The sequence below is a fragment of the Astatotilapia calliptera genome, chromosome 18, assembly GCF_964374335.1.
Source record: "Astatotilapia calliptera chromosome 18, fAstCal68.1, whole genome shotgun sequence".
Lineage (NCBI taxonomy): Eukaryota > Metazoa > Chordata > Actinopteri > Cichliformes > Cichlidae > Astatotilapia > Astatotilapia calliptera.
Window position 1 is genome coordinate 29503219 of NC_137439.1, and position 17828 is coordinate 29521046.

General features: G+C 41.4%; 1 protein-coding gene across 2 annotated transcripts in view; it reads left to right on the forward strand.

Moving 5' to 3' along the window:
* Nucleotides 1–2053: 2053 nt before the first annotated feature.
* The window catches only part of rem2 (RAS (RAD and GEM)-like GTP binding 2), a 36757-nt gene continuing 20982 nt past the window's right edge, over nt 2054–17828 (forward strand). Inside the window, exons 1-4 of one of the 2 annotated variants that reach the window (XM_026149589.2) lie at nt 2054–2732; nt 5273–5337; nt 5451–5787; nt 8361–8434. In XM_026149589.2, the coding sequence (XP_026005374.1) occupies nt 5457–5787; nt 8361–8434 (405 nt within the window). In that variant the 5' untranslated portion in view covers nt 2054–2732; nt 5273–5337; nt 5451–5456. The remainder of the gene's footprint in view (nt 2733–5272; nt 5338–5450; nt 5788–8360; nt 8435–17828) is intronic. The other variant, XM_026149588.2, reaches the window with a different exon arrangement.

The window sequence follows — 17828 nt, forward strand, 5'->3', positions numbered from 1 at the left end:
CATACGTCTCAAAAATGGTTGTTTTACCTCACAATAATGTCTTCACCTGGCATGGGAGAGGACTGAGTTGTGTAACAGAAACATCATGTATTGAATTAGTCTTCTACTGGTCTTGTTTGCAGTGTGAATCAATGCAACCAAAGCTGCATGGCTGACCACAAAAGTCTGTACTGCTGTATTAAGAATGTAGGGAGATCTCTCACCGATCGCTGCTGTCTCTGAGACCTTGACTGCAGACTCTTGGCTACGATTATGGCCGACGTGTGTTTGTTTTTGAGTGTAACCCAATGTACTGGACATGAACCGCTAGTGCATATGTGTGTGTGCGTGTGTGTCTGTGACCAGTGAGCTGGTTGAGCTTGTATTGAAGGTACTTTGTAGTAGACACACTCAAGGCTAAAAATTTAAGCTTAATACAACTGGACATATATAGCCACAGCACTATAGATCGGTCACAGCAGCCAGTAAAAGACAAACAATGTTCATACATCCAGTCAGTGTTTCACCAGTAAAAGTGGGAAGAGCAGCTACAGCTGTCGTCACAGCGACCAGTTAGATACTGTCAGACATCAGCCATTTAAAGTGAGTTATGAGCACTAAATGTGCCATTTCTCCTTTCCATATCCACAGTCTTTTCCTTAAGTGGCACCACAACTGGAATGGCCTCGCACACCATCTGTTCCGAAGGAACTGGTTTATAAAACATATTGTCGAAGGATGCAAAAGTGTTGCTAGGTAATGCAAAAGTAGTGTTCATGTTTTTCACCTCAAGTAGCTCCATAAAATCAAAACAGACCTCAAAGCAGACAGCAGCCCAGCTTTTGTGGAATTGGGCTTGTTACACTCTACTTATGCTGGAATTGAAATCCCCTCCTGAAATGAGCTCTGTTTTTTTTATGTATGAAGGCCATCTACTGCTATTTATTTCTCTGTGATGCTGCCGGTGTTGTTCCAAAAAAGTGATTTCAGAAGTTCCTATGTGTTTTTAATGTCTAGTATCTTCACTTGTATTTTCAAATAGATTGCAGTGAACAGGATTTACAAAGAGCTTATATAAACAAAGAAATGACCTGTTTTAGAAGTCTCTTTGTGACCTTACATTATTGTAACCACATTATACTCATTGTAGTTCCTTAAAATATTTTTTATAGAAATCTTATGTTATATTTGTTATAACTTTTCATGCCCAGGTTTCGCTTGAAAATTACTTTTTTTAAAGCTGATTGGAATTTCTACCTTGTGATAATATTCCTTTGGGTATAAAATTACTTGATATCATTAATGAGAGATATGTTTGGAATATTTTTGCCAGATCATAGGCCAACAAGTCATTTATACAGCTTAATTACCACAACTAGTTTTCGGCAAATACTGGAAATCATTTTTTGGCACTTGTTGTGTGAAAAAGAAAAAGAATAGAAAAAAAGATTGTCTGTATTTAAACGGTTTTAAATTACGTGTTGACCTATAATCTGTGAAACACATATCAAACATATCTCCCGTGAATGATATCAAGCTGTTTTAGGCCAAAAAGAGAGCAAAGCGACTTTTATATACCCATTATTTATGAACACAAAACTCTGATTGATTAAAAATGTTTTTTTCAAGAGAGGTGGGGCCAGCAGTAAAATTGCAACAAATATAACATAATAGTTACATAAAGATATTTTAAGTGGTCAAAAAGAGCTGGATTGATTATAATGTAGCAGCAGGTACGTAAAGATACTTGCAAAACAGGTCATTTGCTTGTTTTATATATCCTTTTATAACTCCTCCTTAAATCTCGATGATCCCAGACTATTTATCAATATTGGCAAAAATATAGCAAAAATATTATACATTAAAAAAAATTGAAACACCGGAAATCACTTTTTGGCAACACCCTCATTTCTCTGTTCAAGCGTTCAGCGGCAGCGCCTTTTTTTCCCCATCCACGAGATGTCTCTCTGCCTCCCCCTGGCGGCCGCTCCGCCTCACAGACAGAAACTGCTAACAGTTGTCAAAACTGAATGATATTTTTTCTACGGGAGCAGCTCAAACCCTGGTGTCTGACACACACACAGTTATTGAAAAGAACTTAACAAGCTTTTTTGAAAGCATTAGAGGGGCACACCACCCCGTACTCATCACTCCCTTCACCTCCAACCCAAGATCACTCTGCAGTCACTCAAGGGCGCACTCCCACTCCCACTCCCACACACACACACACACACACACACACACACACACACACACACACACACACACACACACACACAGACTGAGAGAGAGAGAGATACATGCAGGTGTTAACTGGAGGTGGAGAGAGGAGCGTACAAACTGCTGTCCGCTGGAACTCTTCTCAGAGGACATGAGGGGATGCGTTTCGGTGCCGGTGGCTGTCCGTCCTCATCTCCTTCACATAGAAAGTCGCCTCCTATGCCGAGCGGAGACGCAGGTATAGAGTCTTCTTCCACCTGGCAGCCTGCTTCTTCCCATCCCGGCGCTCCACGCGCCGCACCTCTCATTTCTAGCGAGCGGAAGGAGGAAGGCAGGGAGGAGGTGGAGGTGGAGGGGGGAGGTTTTACTCGGCGGAGAAGGGGAAAATAACATCACGTTAAATGAGTCGCGCGTGCCTTTTGGGTGCCGTGCGTTAAAGCCGTGGTTAATGTGATGCCGGGTCTGCAAGCAGCACAGATGACTTGAGCCTCGTTCTGCAAAGAGAAGACTCACCGATAACCATGGCTGACCAGGTAAGGGGACGCAGATGTTCCACTACAGCCTCGTGCGCTCTGCACAATAGCCAGCCACACACTCCAGGTACGCTGCTACAACACCGCCTACGTTTTTTTTCTGCAGCACACTTTGGTTTCTCACAGCTACACTTTCTATGTGCAGGAATCCCTTTTTTTTTTCCACTTTTATTAGATAATTGTTTTATTATTATTATTATTTAGGCTCTTAATTTCTTTCACTATCACGCGAACTTTGACTGCTCATTGGTGACTTAAAGACTGAATATTAATGAACCAGATTTTCTCACCCGGTCTAAACCCCACTTGCTGTTAGGCGTTTCGGCGTTTGCTGTGACAGGATATCTGTGTGTTCTGTAAACCGTCGGCAAGTGTTACACTTCTTAAACGCCTTCGATCCGTTCATATAGTGGAGCACTTAATCCCACAGGTTACTCCATAGATGCTGAGCACAATTATGGATCAGCTGTACAGTAAACACGGCTCGTAAGACTCGAAAGTAAAAAAGACTAACTGGGCTGGAAAGAAACAGCAGTGTCTGTGTGATTGGGCTGCGAGGAAGAGAGAATAAAAACATAGCCTGTAGTATTAATTTTGTATTATGCACTGCTGTTTGCCCCAGTTTCTAGACAGCCTGGCGAGAGAGAGATTAACCCCTGACACGCTGGCGCGATCCGTGGTCACGGTCTCTGCGTAGGAAAGCTCCTCTGAGCGCTGCAGACAATAAAGGCGTGCTTAATTGATTAGATCCTTTGGCTGCTACCTGAGCGACAGGCTTGATGTGTCTGCGTGTGCATGAGAGAGCTACATACTCAAGTGTCACAATCAGCCACACCTTAACTGCATTTTGTTGTAAAAACACTATACAATATTAACAACACTGCAATTACGCTATAGTGCACTTCAAAGGACTGCACTGTTACACTCTGTGCTCTATTTTACACCAGGAAAAGCGTCATGTTAGCAGTCAGAGGATCCTATCTTGAGGCTGGCTGTCCAAACTGTTACATTTCATCCAAGACAGAGGTCTGAATCAGTGTCAGGTCTACAGCCTCCTTACTAGCAAAAACATAATTTTACATTATACCAGTCATACCACACAGTGGTTAAGTCAACGAGCTGTGCAACAGCTTTCTTTCATTTTCTTGTCAGCATTGCTTTGTGACAACAGCAGACAGACTGAATACACATTTTTGAAATTACACTTTCTTTCTTAAAATATCTCAGTTTCATCAGTAGTAGGTGGACTTCTTAAAAAAAAGACATCTCCATGCAACACTATACAAAAACACTACAAATGGTATGTACAGAGTAACTAACAATGCAGTACTGTCACAATAGTCCTGTGAATGTCACAATAGTGATGGTATCACATTCACAGGACAACAGTTCTCTGATACATCGTGATATCTGTGGAACCAAATAGAAACTGGGTTTCTTCCATTAACTTTCATTATTCATTTAAAAAACCATTAAATATTAAGTTTGGTGTGTGTGCTGTATGCTATAGTGTACTATTGTATACTAAACTACACTACAGTATAGAGTATTACTATTACTTCTCTTACTATAGTATTCTATGCTATACTATGTGCTACATTATACTATACTATATTAAAATAAACTATAGTATACTTACTATACTATTCTATACTATATGCTACAATATACCTAACCTTTCTGCTATACCTTTTTAGTTTGCTACATTATAGCAACCTACCCAAATCTAATTCAACACGCAAGTTTATGTCTTGTAGCTCGTGTCCTGTGACGTGCTCAGCTCAGTAACACAACAGTAGCTGTAAACTGCATTGTAATGTATTTGAGTGTGCTCCTATTATTGTGTCAGTCCCCTTTAATTAAGTGCCAGTACTGTACTTGGCTGTGCCACAGACAGACACAGAGCCACCAATGCTTGGTGCTGCTGTGGAGCTAGATTAATTGCTGTATTAATATTAATGCAGGTCTTCTGTGGTTGACCTGCTGTGGCTGCAAAACACACACTCCCACACACACATGCACTATTGTGCTCGTGCAGAAACACTCACAGCTTTCTCAGCAAAGCCATTGTTCTATACAAAACCACTGGAAGCCTCCAATTATAGATTTCCATTTTTAAAAGACTAAGAATAAAGATGCAGACTTTATGTTTTTGACCTGTTTGCATGTGAATTCCCGCTGTGCACACACTCACCGTGCAGCATATAGCCACCTGAGTGCACTTATTACGCACAGCTGCAGTCTCTTTTTGTCTATCCTTGCCAAATGTTTCCGTGTTACATGCACGCTTCTTGTTGTTCTCTGGTCTCCACCTCATTCTCTGCATCCTTATCAACCTGCTGTCACTTTTCTGTCAGCAGCTCCTACTGCCCTCATATCACCACTCCCCACCTCAACATCACCCTCCTCCTCTCTTAATTTTCCCTTTGACATGCTCTGTGTCTTCATCAGCATCTTTCTCTCACACTGCCATTCATCTGTCTCACCTCTGCTGTTATCACCTCCTTCTCCTTTTATTTTTTACACACATACGCACACAGTGGAAGTACCCTCCCCCTCCCACATTCTCCTGCGATAACATGGACAAGAATAGGCAGCGTTACAGGTAGATCAGCTGTCTGCTTTGAACTTTAAAAATCTGGGAATGCACTCGTGCCAGCAACACCTCCCGCAATGCCCAGTGACAGTCTTTCTTATTTTGTCTCTATTTCACTCTAGTACAGTATGTTTCTAACGACGGCACCCCCGCTTCGACGAGGGAGCACACCCCTGCCTGTCAAGCACCAGCTGCGAAGGGAAGAGGCCGTATCCGAGGACTGTGATTGGATCCCAGGCTTGGAGGAGCCTACCACGTTGCCTATCAGTGACACAGCGGTGCCTCGGGATGAGTCCTTCAGCCAATCGGCTGCTGCCCAGTCATCTTACCACAGCCATGGCGGGGCACTGAGGATAGTGCTACTGGGACAGAATGGCGTGGGCAAGTCGTCGCTGGCCTTATCTCTGGCCGGGCAGTCAGACAGATCCCTCTCTATAGACTCTGAGACACAAGCATGTGGTAATGACCTGGACAGAGATTGATGGAATGTCTTCATACATGCATGTTCACCTATATTCATAGTTTGTTTCCACTTAGTTTTTAACTAGGTTTAACCAAGGTTTAACTTTAGAAAACAGTAAAGCACGCTCATCCAACCACAAAATTCACCCAACCACTCTTTGAGCACTTTTGTTTTGCCATATCATGACTACCTAAATCATGTAGTGTCCAAATGTCTAAAAAAGACTGGTGTACATCAGTAGCGCTTATGCATGAAGGCTATACCTTTTTAGTTTACATTAAGTATAAAACCAAAGAGTAAAACTATGTTTAGGTTTACAATTCTGATCCTGAATTTCTCACCTCCAAGAGAGGTTTACAGGTTTCCCTTTTTTCCTGTTCTTTTTGCTCAGCTCAGCAAATGCTTTTATATTTAGCATGCAGACATTGTGCAGATTGGTAGGTGGGACCAAGGGATTCTGCACTAATCCGTACCAGCTGTTTCCACCTATTTTGTTTTTCAGTCTAAGCTAGGATAACCAGCTACTAGCTGTAGCTTTAAATATAATAAAGAGACATGTAAAAGGTCTCAGTGACCTCAGCCAGGCAAATGGGATATTCTGGTTTATTGGTCTTCGTGTCATTGGGTATATTTCTACTTAAGGTATACACGTCTACCATTAAAGCTCATTAAAACTGTCCCGACCCTCTTTCCCCCTCTATCAGTCAGCAGGTCTGTCTGTGGCAAAGATCAGTTTAACACCGGGGATAATCAGCTCTTGTCTCGGCCAATCGATAAGTCACTGTCATTAAGAGACGAACGCTCTCCATCATGCATAAAGCTGACGTATCCTTGACATCATCATGTGGTATTCATTGCTGCCAACATTGTACATTTGGATTTATGCATCATACAGGGAGAGAAACAAAAACCCCTCTCAGACAAGGAGCCTTTACATGTTTCCCCAATGCCACTCTTATCATGCCCGGGAATTTAAGTGGTGCACTAAACCGTTCAATTATTCACACATTAAAATTGCAAAGTGTGGAAAGAAAAAAAAAAGACACAACACCTATTTAATTAGCACTTTTTTAGTAGTTTTGAACAGATGCTCAGAACCATAGCATCTGTGAGTGGAGTAACACCTTACCAGCCAATACGCAAAGTAATTACTTTCCAAAGACAGCATTGATTTACACTGGGAGATTTGTTGTCCCTAAGAGCAGAAATCTCATTGATCCCGGTGAGTTTTCCACAGTTATTGTGTATTTTAATGAAGAAGTGTTTGTGCTAATGGTGTAATGATAGGAAGCTTCAGTTTGTTACGCCTAAATGAATTTACGATATTTAATGGGCACGTACAGTAGCTCCATCTGGCTGCTTTTGTGTATCAAAAAGAATCATCGGATTTTCAAAGTGCTTTGATTTTGCAGCTGTTGCCGGTAACAATTAAAACACGTACAATTAGAAAGAGGGGATCCGTGAGTTTCATGTGGTTGCTGGAAGGTAGCGTACCAACGGCAGTCGCCACAGTGATTCCAGACGTGCCTGTATTTTAAATGTATCATAAGATTCAATGTCCATTACTCAAAAAAATTGCCTTTTGAGATCAGATGATGGAAAATTAAGCATGCGATTCAAAATAGTGACACATGATGTGTTATTTCTCTATATCAGGGGTGTCGAACTCCAGGCCTCAAGGGCCGGTGTCCTGCTAGTTTTAGATATCACCCTGGGTCAACACACCTGAATCAAATGATTAGTTCATTACCAGGCATCTGGAGAACTTCAAGACATGTTGAGGAGGTAATTTAGCCTTTAAATCAGCTGTTTTGGATCAAGGACACATCTAAAACCTGCAGGACACCGGCCCTCAAGGCCTGGAGTTCGACACTTGTGCTCTATATGGACTCAATCTTCACTGTCTCATATACGCTGCTGCTGTGAATATTCAAAAATGTCTATTAATCTGCAACTGAAAACATTTCATTCCCAAAATAATAAATCTCGTTTCAAGAAGCATTTGGTAAAAATTGACCTTGACTTATAGGAAATGGGGAAAATCTACCTTTTTGACGAGCTGTTTGAAAAGATTTCCTTCTTCGGTAAGAGTAAAGAGGCTTGGACCGAGAGTCGCCGATAAGGCAGAGCAGTTAGACTGGGCTTTAACATATAGGCTTAAAACATTTGTTTCATGGGATTCCTTGACAGTTAAGAAAATGCGGAATATCACCATCATCATTTAAACTGGAGCAAAATAGCATTAAAACATCTGCATTATACCGCCATATGACATAAACACGTCATTTAGCTCCAAAGCCCGGTCTTTAAATGCTTTGCTGTAATCTTCACAGATAATGATGTAAGAACTCTCGAGTAGGTCAAGGACAGTTTTTAAGACTTAAACTGGTTCATCAGTGTCTTGAGGCAGAATATGCAGACAATCTACTTAAGTGGTGAATATTGTGATTCATTCTTTTTATCGCCACTGTTATGATTTTCTTTTACAACCTGTCAGACCCCCCCTATTTATTCTTAACATGAGCTGCATTGTCCTTTCTTATGTGTGACGAGGGCGTTTTGTTTGCAGGTGAGGGCTATGAGTATACGGTGACAGTGGACGACGAGGACAGCAAAGTCATCATTTTTGACAACTGGAAACAGGTGAGTGACTGATAGCTTCGTCCTCTCTCTGTCTTCTTTTTTACACATTTAAACCAGTTCTGTGTCCCTTCTCACTCAATGCCCTCTTTCTCTTCCCACTCTTTATAATCTTTGCCTGTACTGAAGAACAGGGAAAGCCATTTGTCTGATTTCACGTGTAAAGAGGTGTAAAGAGAGTGCATTCCTACTTTTGCTTTTACACCTACTTGTGCGTTTGCGTGTGTGTCCTCCACTGTAGAGGGAATCCTGGAGAAGCGTTCGCTGTACTTGATCTCTTTGAAGTTCTCTCTCTCAAAAGTGGGAATCACTCAGTAGTTAACAACATATGTTTCGATTCAAATCTGCTGAAAAAAGACGACTTCTTCGCAGGCTAAAATTGCTCCTGCTACGCATCATCGGTCTTTACAGTTGAACAGTGCGTGCAAGTTAATGTGACCTGGTGGTGGTGATTGTCGTAGCAGGAGAAACTTGAGCACCAGCAGCCAGCTTGTCAAAAAAAAAGATCCTTTTGACACAGAGCGTATTATGCAAAACCAAAAGGCGTGCAGTTATTAATGGCTGTTAATAATGTGATGGAACAGTAGAGCCCTCTAATTAGTATGTAGGGTAGATCATCCTATTCCAGATGTCCACTGGGCTTTCTCTTTTCTTAAGGTTGAATTAGTCACATTTAACTCAGGAGCATCCACAGCAGGGGTGCTCACTTCTTCACTTTTCCTGGTGCCCCTTTCTCACCTCCAGTGTTGTTGCCTTGCAGTCGTTGTGTTTGAATACCCTCGTCTGTTCTTTCGGTGGCTTTTTTTCGTGCTTGCTCGCCTCATTCTGCTGGTTAAATCTTGCTGAGAGTTAATTATATTTGTTATTATGTGCGTGTTTATACAAGGCAGGGCATTAAGGCTGAAGCAACAGAAGCAGTACAGCGGGGAGCTTGGAAAGACTCCAGGGCCGTCTGCACTTGGTGGGGCGAGGGGCAGCAACCCTGTTCAGCATCGCGTTTATGCTAGTATTTTGTTTTGTTTTGTTTTGCAGTAATGCCACTAGATACAATATATATGCACACAGTGTCTAAAGGCAGAGTGTCCCACATACAAACAATCAGGTGCAGAAACAGATGTCATCCAGATGTCTAACGCGTGGCCGGGCATTGAACTAGCACAACATTAACCGCCGGGCACTCTCCATCCCAAGAGGCCAGGCTTCTGGTCTTGTAGTGAGCCGCAAGTGTTCTCCATGGGGCAACCCATCCTATACCCAAGTTACCATAGCAACATGCACAGACACACACACACATACGCACTCAAATGTGGCTGAATTAATCACTCACTCGCTCACGCATGAAATGATGCTGGAATAGTCAGCATCCAACCCTGCTGGCTTTGGGGCTTCATCCGTTCTCTGGCCTGGCCCCATCCTCTTCCTTTCCCAGCAATGCAAACTGCCAAAAAAATGTGAAAAGGTGGCATTTACACCCATAGATTGCTCCTTCAAGTACTTCTCGGTTCGACTCACAACTGATTGGTACATGGACGTCAAGTCGGAGCTACAATTTTCCCCGAACTGCAGGGAGCGTTGCACAACAAATCACAGGTAGAGCGCACCGTAAGGGCAAAAGAACCTGTAAATATGTACAGACTGTACCCGCGTGCGTGAATGCACACTCTGCATCGGCCTGGTCAAATGTGTAAAACAACACCAGCAAACACAGCCACAGAAGGCTGAGAGTCTGCTTGGCCAGACACTGGGACGTTGTGAGTGTTGATGACGTTATAGGGATAGGATGGTTTAAATAAGTCACGATGTGCCAGAAATAGAAACACTGGCACACTTGGCGTTGACCTAGCCAGCCTATGTTGTCCTCCACTCTAAGCCTGAGATTGGTCATTGATTTAAGCTTTAAACAGCCAGTAGGGTCTCTGTGTCAAAGACCAAGTGGACACCTTTTCCCTAAGTGAGTCCTGAAGTTTCCATTGTTATTTGATAGCTTAAAATCTTTATATTTATTGTAAGCAACCAAAACGTGCAGCCTCAGGCCTGGAAGAATGTAGGGCAATGATGCACAGTATGCGTGTTTATCAGCATGGAGTGAGGAGAATTTGCTGCTGCACCTAAGGGTAGGATCGTTTATTATGTTAAAGCAAGTCAGGATGCAATTTGGAAGAAGATAATTGCTGCTTGACCACATTTCTTATCTCAATTAGGAAGGAAGAAAAACACAGTTCAACCAGCCAATTCTTGGAGTATTGAATTCTGTCCAGAGAAGCAACTCCCTGGACATTTTTCCCTTTCCTGTTTTGCTGTTGTTTAGTCTTAAGAGAGTCATTCTGCACTATTTACGGTTCCCCATTTCTTGCCCAAATCCATATAAGCTATTATACCTAAGCAGTTCTGTTTGTTTTAGTCTCCGGTGGGACACTCATCTTGTGCAGATAAGTGTGTAAACAAAAATAAAGGTTGAAGTCACAGTTTTGTGTACTATATTTAAGAGATCAATGTCAACTAGAGAAATTGATTTACTGTATATAAGATTTATACTGTTGGTCACAAGTAGATGAACACGACATTAACAAAAAGCATGTTGTTTAGCATTAGCGCTCCGCTAACCCTGCTGCTAACTCTGCTAGCTGCTTCAGCTATCCATTAGCCCGTTTGTTGTTTCTAGTCACTGTACCTAGTAAACACCAGCATAATTTGACATCAGTAGCTATCTAGCATGGTAGCTAATGTAGGGTGACCACATTTTGATTTCCAAAAAAGAGGACACTTAGCTCAATCATGAAGAACTTGCTTAAACATATTTAACATATTTAAATGATGCCTTCACTGTGCGGTTAATTAATTGTGAAAAAAATATGTCATATAGGCTTTTACAAGTCAACAAGTGCAAAAAAAGAACTTAAAAACCTCTGGAATTAAATAATGGTACAGAAATAATGCTTAATCTGCATAAAAAAAATTACCAGTATGAGGGCTAGACTGGGAGAAAAAATTGACCAGGGTATTTTGACTGGTATTATAGGAAAAACCATAAAGCCAAAAAAACTTTGGTTGTAAGATTCAGATAATTATTTTTTAAAATCCAGACATTTTAAATGAGAATAAGAAAGAAAGGTATTTCTTTGTGCCCCCTTTTCCCTGTTAATGCCCAACCTGGCCCCCTGGCAAAACTTTGCTAGACCCGCCCCTGCACAGTTACCAGCTGTCAGCTACATAGAAAAGGATCCTGGTGTTATTTGTCTCTCAGAAACAGTTCATAACTTCCCTTCAACTCATATATGCCCACCTTAAAGGTAACCCTGTTTCTCCATCACCTGTTTAGCTCTGATGATTCAGTAAGGACATTTCCTGGTTTCATCTTCATGTTTCCCTCTCACCACATATCCAAACCGATATCATATCACTATCAGTAACATCATAGCACCCGCCCACCTGTATAGAAACTCCGTCATGCTAGCTAGTACGCAGTATGAGTTATTGTAACTGACTGTAAAAAGTTAGCACAATGAAAATAAACTACACCTAAATTTGGTTTATATCTGACCCAGATAGACTGCAGGTCATAACTTCACCTGAAGTTCAGTTCACCTGACACTCGGACCGGCGGCCGCCTCGGGTCTCTCCTCCTCCTGCCTCCCGTTTCCCTCATCCACCTGCTAGCCTCTGTGGAAGCTCCGCCATAGACACCACCAAATAACTGAGTTATTTTTACACACCGGCCAGCATCTGGCCAATCCACCACCTTTGATTGTTTATACCGTTACAAAACAACAACAACAAAACCATCGGCCGTAAAAACGAAAAATCACCATCGGCCCACCAGGCAAATGTATGCCCGATGGCTAGTCCAGCTATGGTCAGTACGAGGGAAATTTCTTTTGCAGTTCGTCTGAAAAGATGCACTTGCGTTTTGGGATCGTTTGAACATCATTAGGCGCGTTGCTGCGCGCTGTCAGTCCTGTCCTTGAGTGCAGAACAAGCGCTCACAAAGCAGCAGTTCGGGGATGACGTCACACACATGGGTCCTCGAAAATCCCCCCGGACAGAACGTGAAAAGTGCACATGTCCGGGGAAAAGAGGACGGTTGGTCACCCTAAGCTAATGGTAAAAATTTGCTGACCTGGCTTGTTTCAGATGGATTGACTTATTACCCTCAGCTTCTTTGTTATGTCAGTGTCTATCAGTATTGGCAAAGAATAAAGAAAAGAATAAAAAAAGATGAGAGAAATAGCCTTCAACCATGTTATGAGTGTTAACACTGCATAGCTTGTACATACGTCGGGCAACGTTCTTTTTTAAAATGATAAAATAAGAGTAATAATGGCAAAGAACAATCTAATGTTAGCAAGGTTTTTCCAAGCCCAAAAGTCAGATCAAACCTTATAATTCTATGGTCATGGAACAATTCTAATATTATTAATACTTTATTGTGTTTTGGAAAGAAATCCTCTTTTATCCTCAATGTACATAGAGGTCATGGGTCAAGAACAGAGCAGCATCTGGGCAGGGATTCAGGGATTTACTAATAGACAGTTCTGCAGGGAGCTGGTTCCACACACTGACATATTTCAGCTTGAAACTAGGTCATGCAGGGACACCCATTACTACTTTATCCTTTTGTGTATGTTCTGCTTGTGCACTTGTGTGTGTCTGAGGTGGCGTGCAATAGTCTCCATGGTGCACTAACGGTCTTTATGGTGTACTAAGTCTATGCTGTGATGCCAGCTTTATTCAGCAAGCTGTGGTCATTCATGGTTGGATTATGGAATGGGTATGTGTGTGCAGGCGTGACTGACTTACTCAGTGCAGGCCAGATGGACTCAGATATATGTTTCCTTAGGGTTGTCTTTGTGCAGCAGTAAGTAAGTAAAAGAGAAAGAGCGAACCCACTAACTCGGCATTCCATCTGCACTAAGCTTCATCATCCTATTATCAGATTTTGACTACCACAGAGCAAGGTGCTCCTCTGTCCTCTCTTCTTGCATTTGCTCCGCCTTCCTCCTTTGTCCTTTTCCTTGTCATTTTCTGTTCCTCCATTCATCACCTTCGCATCTTTATTGATCTTCCTGCTCTTTCATTTTGCTCTGACAGCCAGTCAGTCAGACAAATACAGCACAGGCCAAGGAGGCAGGCGTGTGGAAAGTGCATGTGATTACTTTTCAGAAAGATGAATGAAGGCTATATATGCCTATATATATATATGTCTGTGTATGTTTGTGAAAATTGTGTGGGGATGTGCTTGACCCTTTTGTTTCCATGTAAAGGCCCTAAAGTAGCTTTGCTTATGTATTTTGTGCTGCAAAGCAAACAGCTTGCAGTCATTCAGGATGTGTGTTTGAAGCAGTGAGAGGATGCTCACACGTCCTCTCAAAAAAGGGCCAAATGCTCTGATTCAGCCTATTTTTTTAAAACCACAACTGGAGGGGATAATAGTCTGAGTGCTCACAGAGCCACAACATGTTATGCAAATCATGCCTGATAAGTGATTCATTGTCCTCACTGTTAATGGATACTGATGTAGTGCGTGGCACTAGCCAGCATGTGAGTGGTTTTTAGAGTGCATGCTAATCTATGTGTGTGTGCATGTGTGGAAAAAGTTGTTTTTATAAAAAAGCTAAAAAAAAACACAACAATGCATGAAAATTGGTAATCTTTCCAGTTTAATGACAGAGTCGTGTAAAGAAAATAGTCCTTTAAAACGCACATTTGATCGTCTTTGAAACATACAGATAAAAGTGTTGTGCTTGAACAGTAAAAGCCTTCTGTGCTGAAAAGCAAATTTATGACCACTCGTCCACCCCAAATTATTTCAGCTGCAAAGTCAACTCATTTTAAATCCCCCACAACATCACAATGAGGATTCAGATCTGAACTTTAACTAGTCCTTTCAGTAGCCCTCTATTTAATATTTGGATTTACTACTTTTGTCCTGTCACAAAGTCAGCTTGTGATTAAACTTCTACTTTTGGACCAATGGTCACGATTATCTTCAGGCACTTTTTGATATGATGCAGAGTTCATAATTGAATCAAGGATTACAAGCTGCCCTGTCTCTCAGGCTGTATCTCCTTAAAAGCTATTCTTGGTCTGCACAAATTATATCTGCTGTTCCTCTGTACAAACAATTTCTTAGAAAAACACATCTGTAAATCAGACATTCTGCTCTGGGGCAGAATTTACCGAGGTGGTAAGTCCCGGGCAGGCTGTCTGTCTGACATCAGCAGCATTTTTAATTCTTATTCTTACTTTTATTTTTTCATGTCTATTTAAGCGCAATTTATGACAGTATGTTTGCACTGAAGCACCGCAGCAATTTCCTAATGTTGTAAACCTGCTCAACATTTGGCAATAAAACCCTTTCTGATTCTGATTCTGATTTGCAGAAGATCTTTGCTATGATGAGCAAAACACTCTAGGCTCTGCCCCCACCCCCACCCCCCCACCCCCAAGGAATTTGTATATGAAATGCCATTGAACCCTTCTATTTGACTGTTTCTAACTGATTTACTCGATTATATTCCCTTCATTACAATTTTTCGGACTCTTTTGGTAAAATCACTCTCCATCATTTTATCTGTTCTCAGAACTAATCCATATACACAACCTGACACACACAAAAAAAACCCCAACCCACAGTGTTCAGGACATGTGGTTCCTGGGGAAAACTAGCTTTTCTTCTTTATAATACAGTGAATGCATTACAGTGTACTTTGAATTACCTGCTAAGTTGAAGCCGACGAATGATTTGTTCAGCTTCAGAGTCACGTCTCGGTGCTGGGTCAGGCCCGAGGACAGGCTTTGATCCGATCTTTGATCCTTCGTCTGCAAACTTGCTTCATTTCAATGCTGCTGCGTTGGAGGAGAGGGTCGCTGGTCCAAAGTGGAAAAGAAATGCTTTGGTCTACTTTCACGAGGTTCACCTGACTCATACTGTTGAATTAATCATTGCACTAACAAGACATCTTATAAGACAAAAGCAGACACATTTTAAATATTTACTCTTGGAGGAGATTTGGAGGTTTATTTTATTTCTTTTTAACATAAGATAAACATCACCCAGGTGATTGTTGCAGAAATGACACAGTCTTCAACAACTCAGTGTTCCCACATTTTCAATCTTCACTTATTTTCATGAAATAACGAGAACATGATCTATCACAAGAAATTTGTTTTAAGTTACTGTTCTTAATGTTGCAGTTTTCATCATCCTCCTTGTTCACCACCTATATGAGTCTTTAAAAAGTGCTGATTTTGATTCAGAGAATAGTGCAGAAACTTTGTTACACACTTTAAGCTTCTCAAATAGTTTCCACCAGTTCAAAATCAAGTGTTTGAAGTTTCAATGAGATGTACTCCAGCGCAGCTCCATCAATATTATCTTTGCCAGGAACAGGAAATGTGGAGACGTTAAGTCTTAGAAAGCCTTTTCTTTGTCATTTAGAACAGATTCTAACTAAAGCTTTATGTTTATGCTGTTTTTATGGCCCCTAAAAGTCAGCACTAAAACTAAGCATCATGAAACTGAGGCTATCAATAACAGAGAAAGTAATGCACAGTCATAAATGATGGGTAACAGCATGAGGCATAAGGAGGAGTCGTTTGAGGATTTAGCCCAAAGCTACATTCACCCACAGAAAAAAAGGCCATTCTTTATTGATAATTTCAATATAGAGCCAGTATCACAACTGTAGCTTTGGAAACAAATATTGTTCCTTTATTTTAATCGGGGTCGCAGATGCCAACAGACTTAATAAACTAATCCGTAAGGCCAGCAATGTTGTGGGGATGGAGCTGGACTCCCTCAAGGTGGTGTCGGAGAGGCGGATGCTGTCCAAGACAAAGACAATGTTGGATAACACCTCCCACCCACTCCATGACATGCTGGTCAGTCACAGGAGCTCGTTCAGTGAGAGACTGAGATTACCGAAAAGCACCACTGAACGACACAGGAAATCATTCCTGCCTGTGGCCATCTCCCTGTACAACGCATCCACTTAACACACTGTTTGCTGCTACAACTACACATGTTTCTTTTCCAAATATTTATTTATGAGTGACTTATGTATGTATGTATGTATATATATGTATATATTGTACTATTCTTAGTTAGTGTATTGTCTGTCTTGTCTTAATGTTGGTTTAAAATGGAGCACTGTAACAAAAAATAATTTCCCCCAGGGATCAATAAAGTATTCTGATTCTGATTCTGATGACTGTGTAATCATCTGAGTCTGAGAAGCTCAGCCCCAGTGCAGGGAAAATTCAGACATATCTATTTATACATAATTATTCCTACCCATATGGAAAAGATATATATAAATCTTATAAAGTTTGTATCTGTCTTGTGTGAAACTTGTATGAAAAGCATACAAGAGTGAAAACAGATATAAGATCCCTTGAAAAATTATATAATGAAACTTGTATGTTTTGGATACTTACTAAAACAATATATGAAAGTAATGAGAAAGTGGCTACTTTCATGAGTAAATCATGTAAGCCTTATATGATTTACTCATGAAAGTGGCCACTTTCATGAGTAGTCACATATAAGTTTTTACTAGAGCAGGGTGATATGGCCCAAAATATTGATCACGATATATATTTGAAAATTTGCGATAACGATATAACTGACGATATAATTGATGCGAGACAAAATACAACTCCACAACATTACTAGCGCAAAAAGACAACCTTCCATTTATTTCACTAAAACAAGAAGCTGGTTTTTATGTACATTAAAGCTTTGTAAAAATGTAACAGTGCAAATGCAAATTTCTATCTGAAAGTTTAACCAAAAGGCATTTCCAGTAGAAATGGGCTGACATATCCTGAGCATAACCATGTATAATATCCACTGAAGTTAAAAAGAGGTGCTTTGCAACATTAAACTGCAGTGTGCAGTACGTATGTTTCGGACCATAAGGTGCACGGGATTGTAAGGCACATTAAATGGCCTGTATTTTATATAGCGCTTTACTAGTCCCTAAGGACCCCAAAGCGCTTTACATATCCAGTCATCCACCCATTCACGCACACATTCAAACACTGGTGATGGCAAGCTACATTGTAGCCACAGCCACCCTGGGGCGCACTGACAGAGGCGAGGCTGCCGGACACTGGCGCCACCGGGCCCTCTGACCACCACCAGTAGGCAACGGGTGAAGTGTCTTGCCCAAGGACACAACGACTGAGACTGTCCAAGCCGGGGCTCGAACCGGCAACCTTCCGATTACAAGGCGAACTCCCAACATTAAGCGAAACAAAGCAGTCAGATAAATCAAACTTTATTAAACTCATTCTTCTTGCTTCCTCCACTTCTGTACCATTGATTCATTAATGTTGAATTCTCTGGCAGCTGCTCTATTCCCATGTTGTTGCAGTATATTAATGACTAACCTCG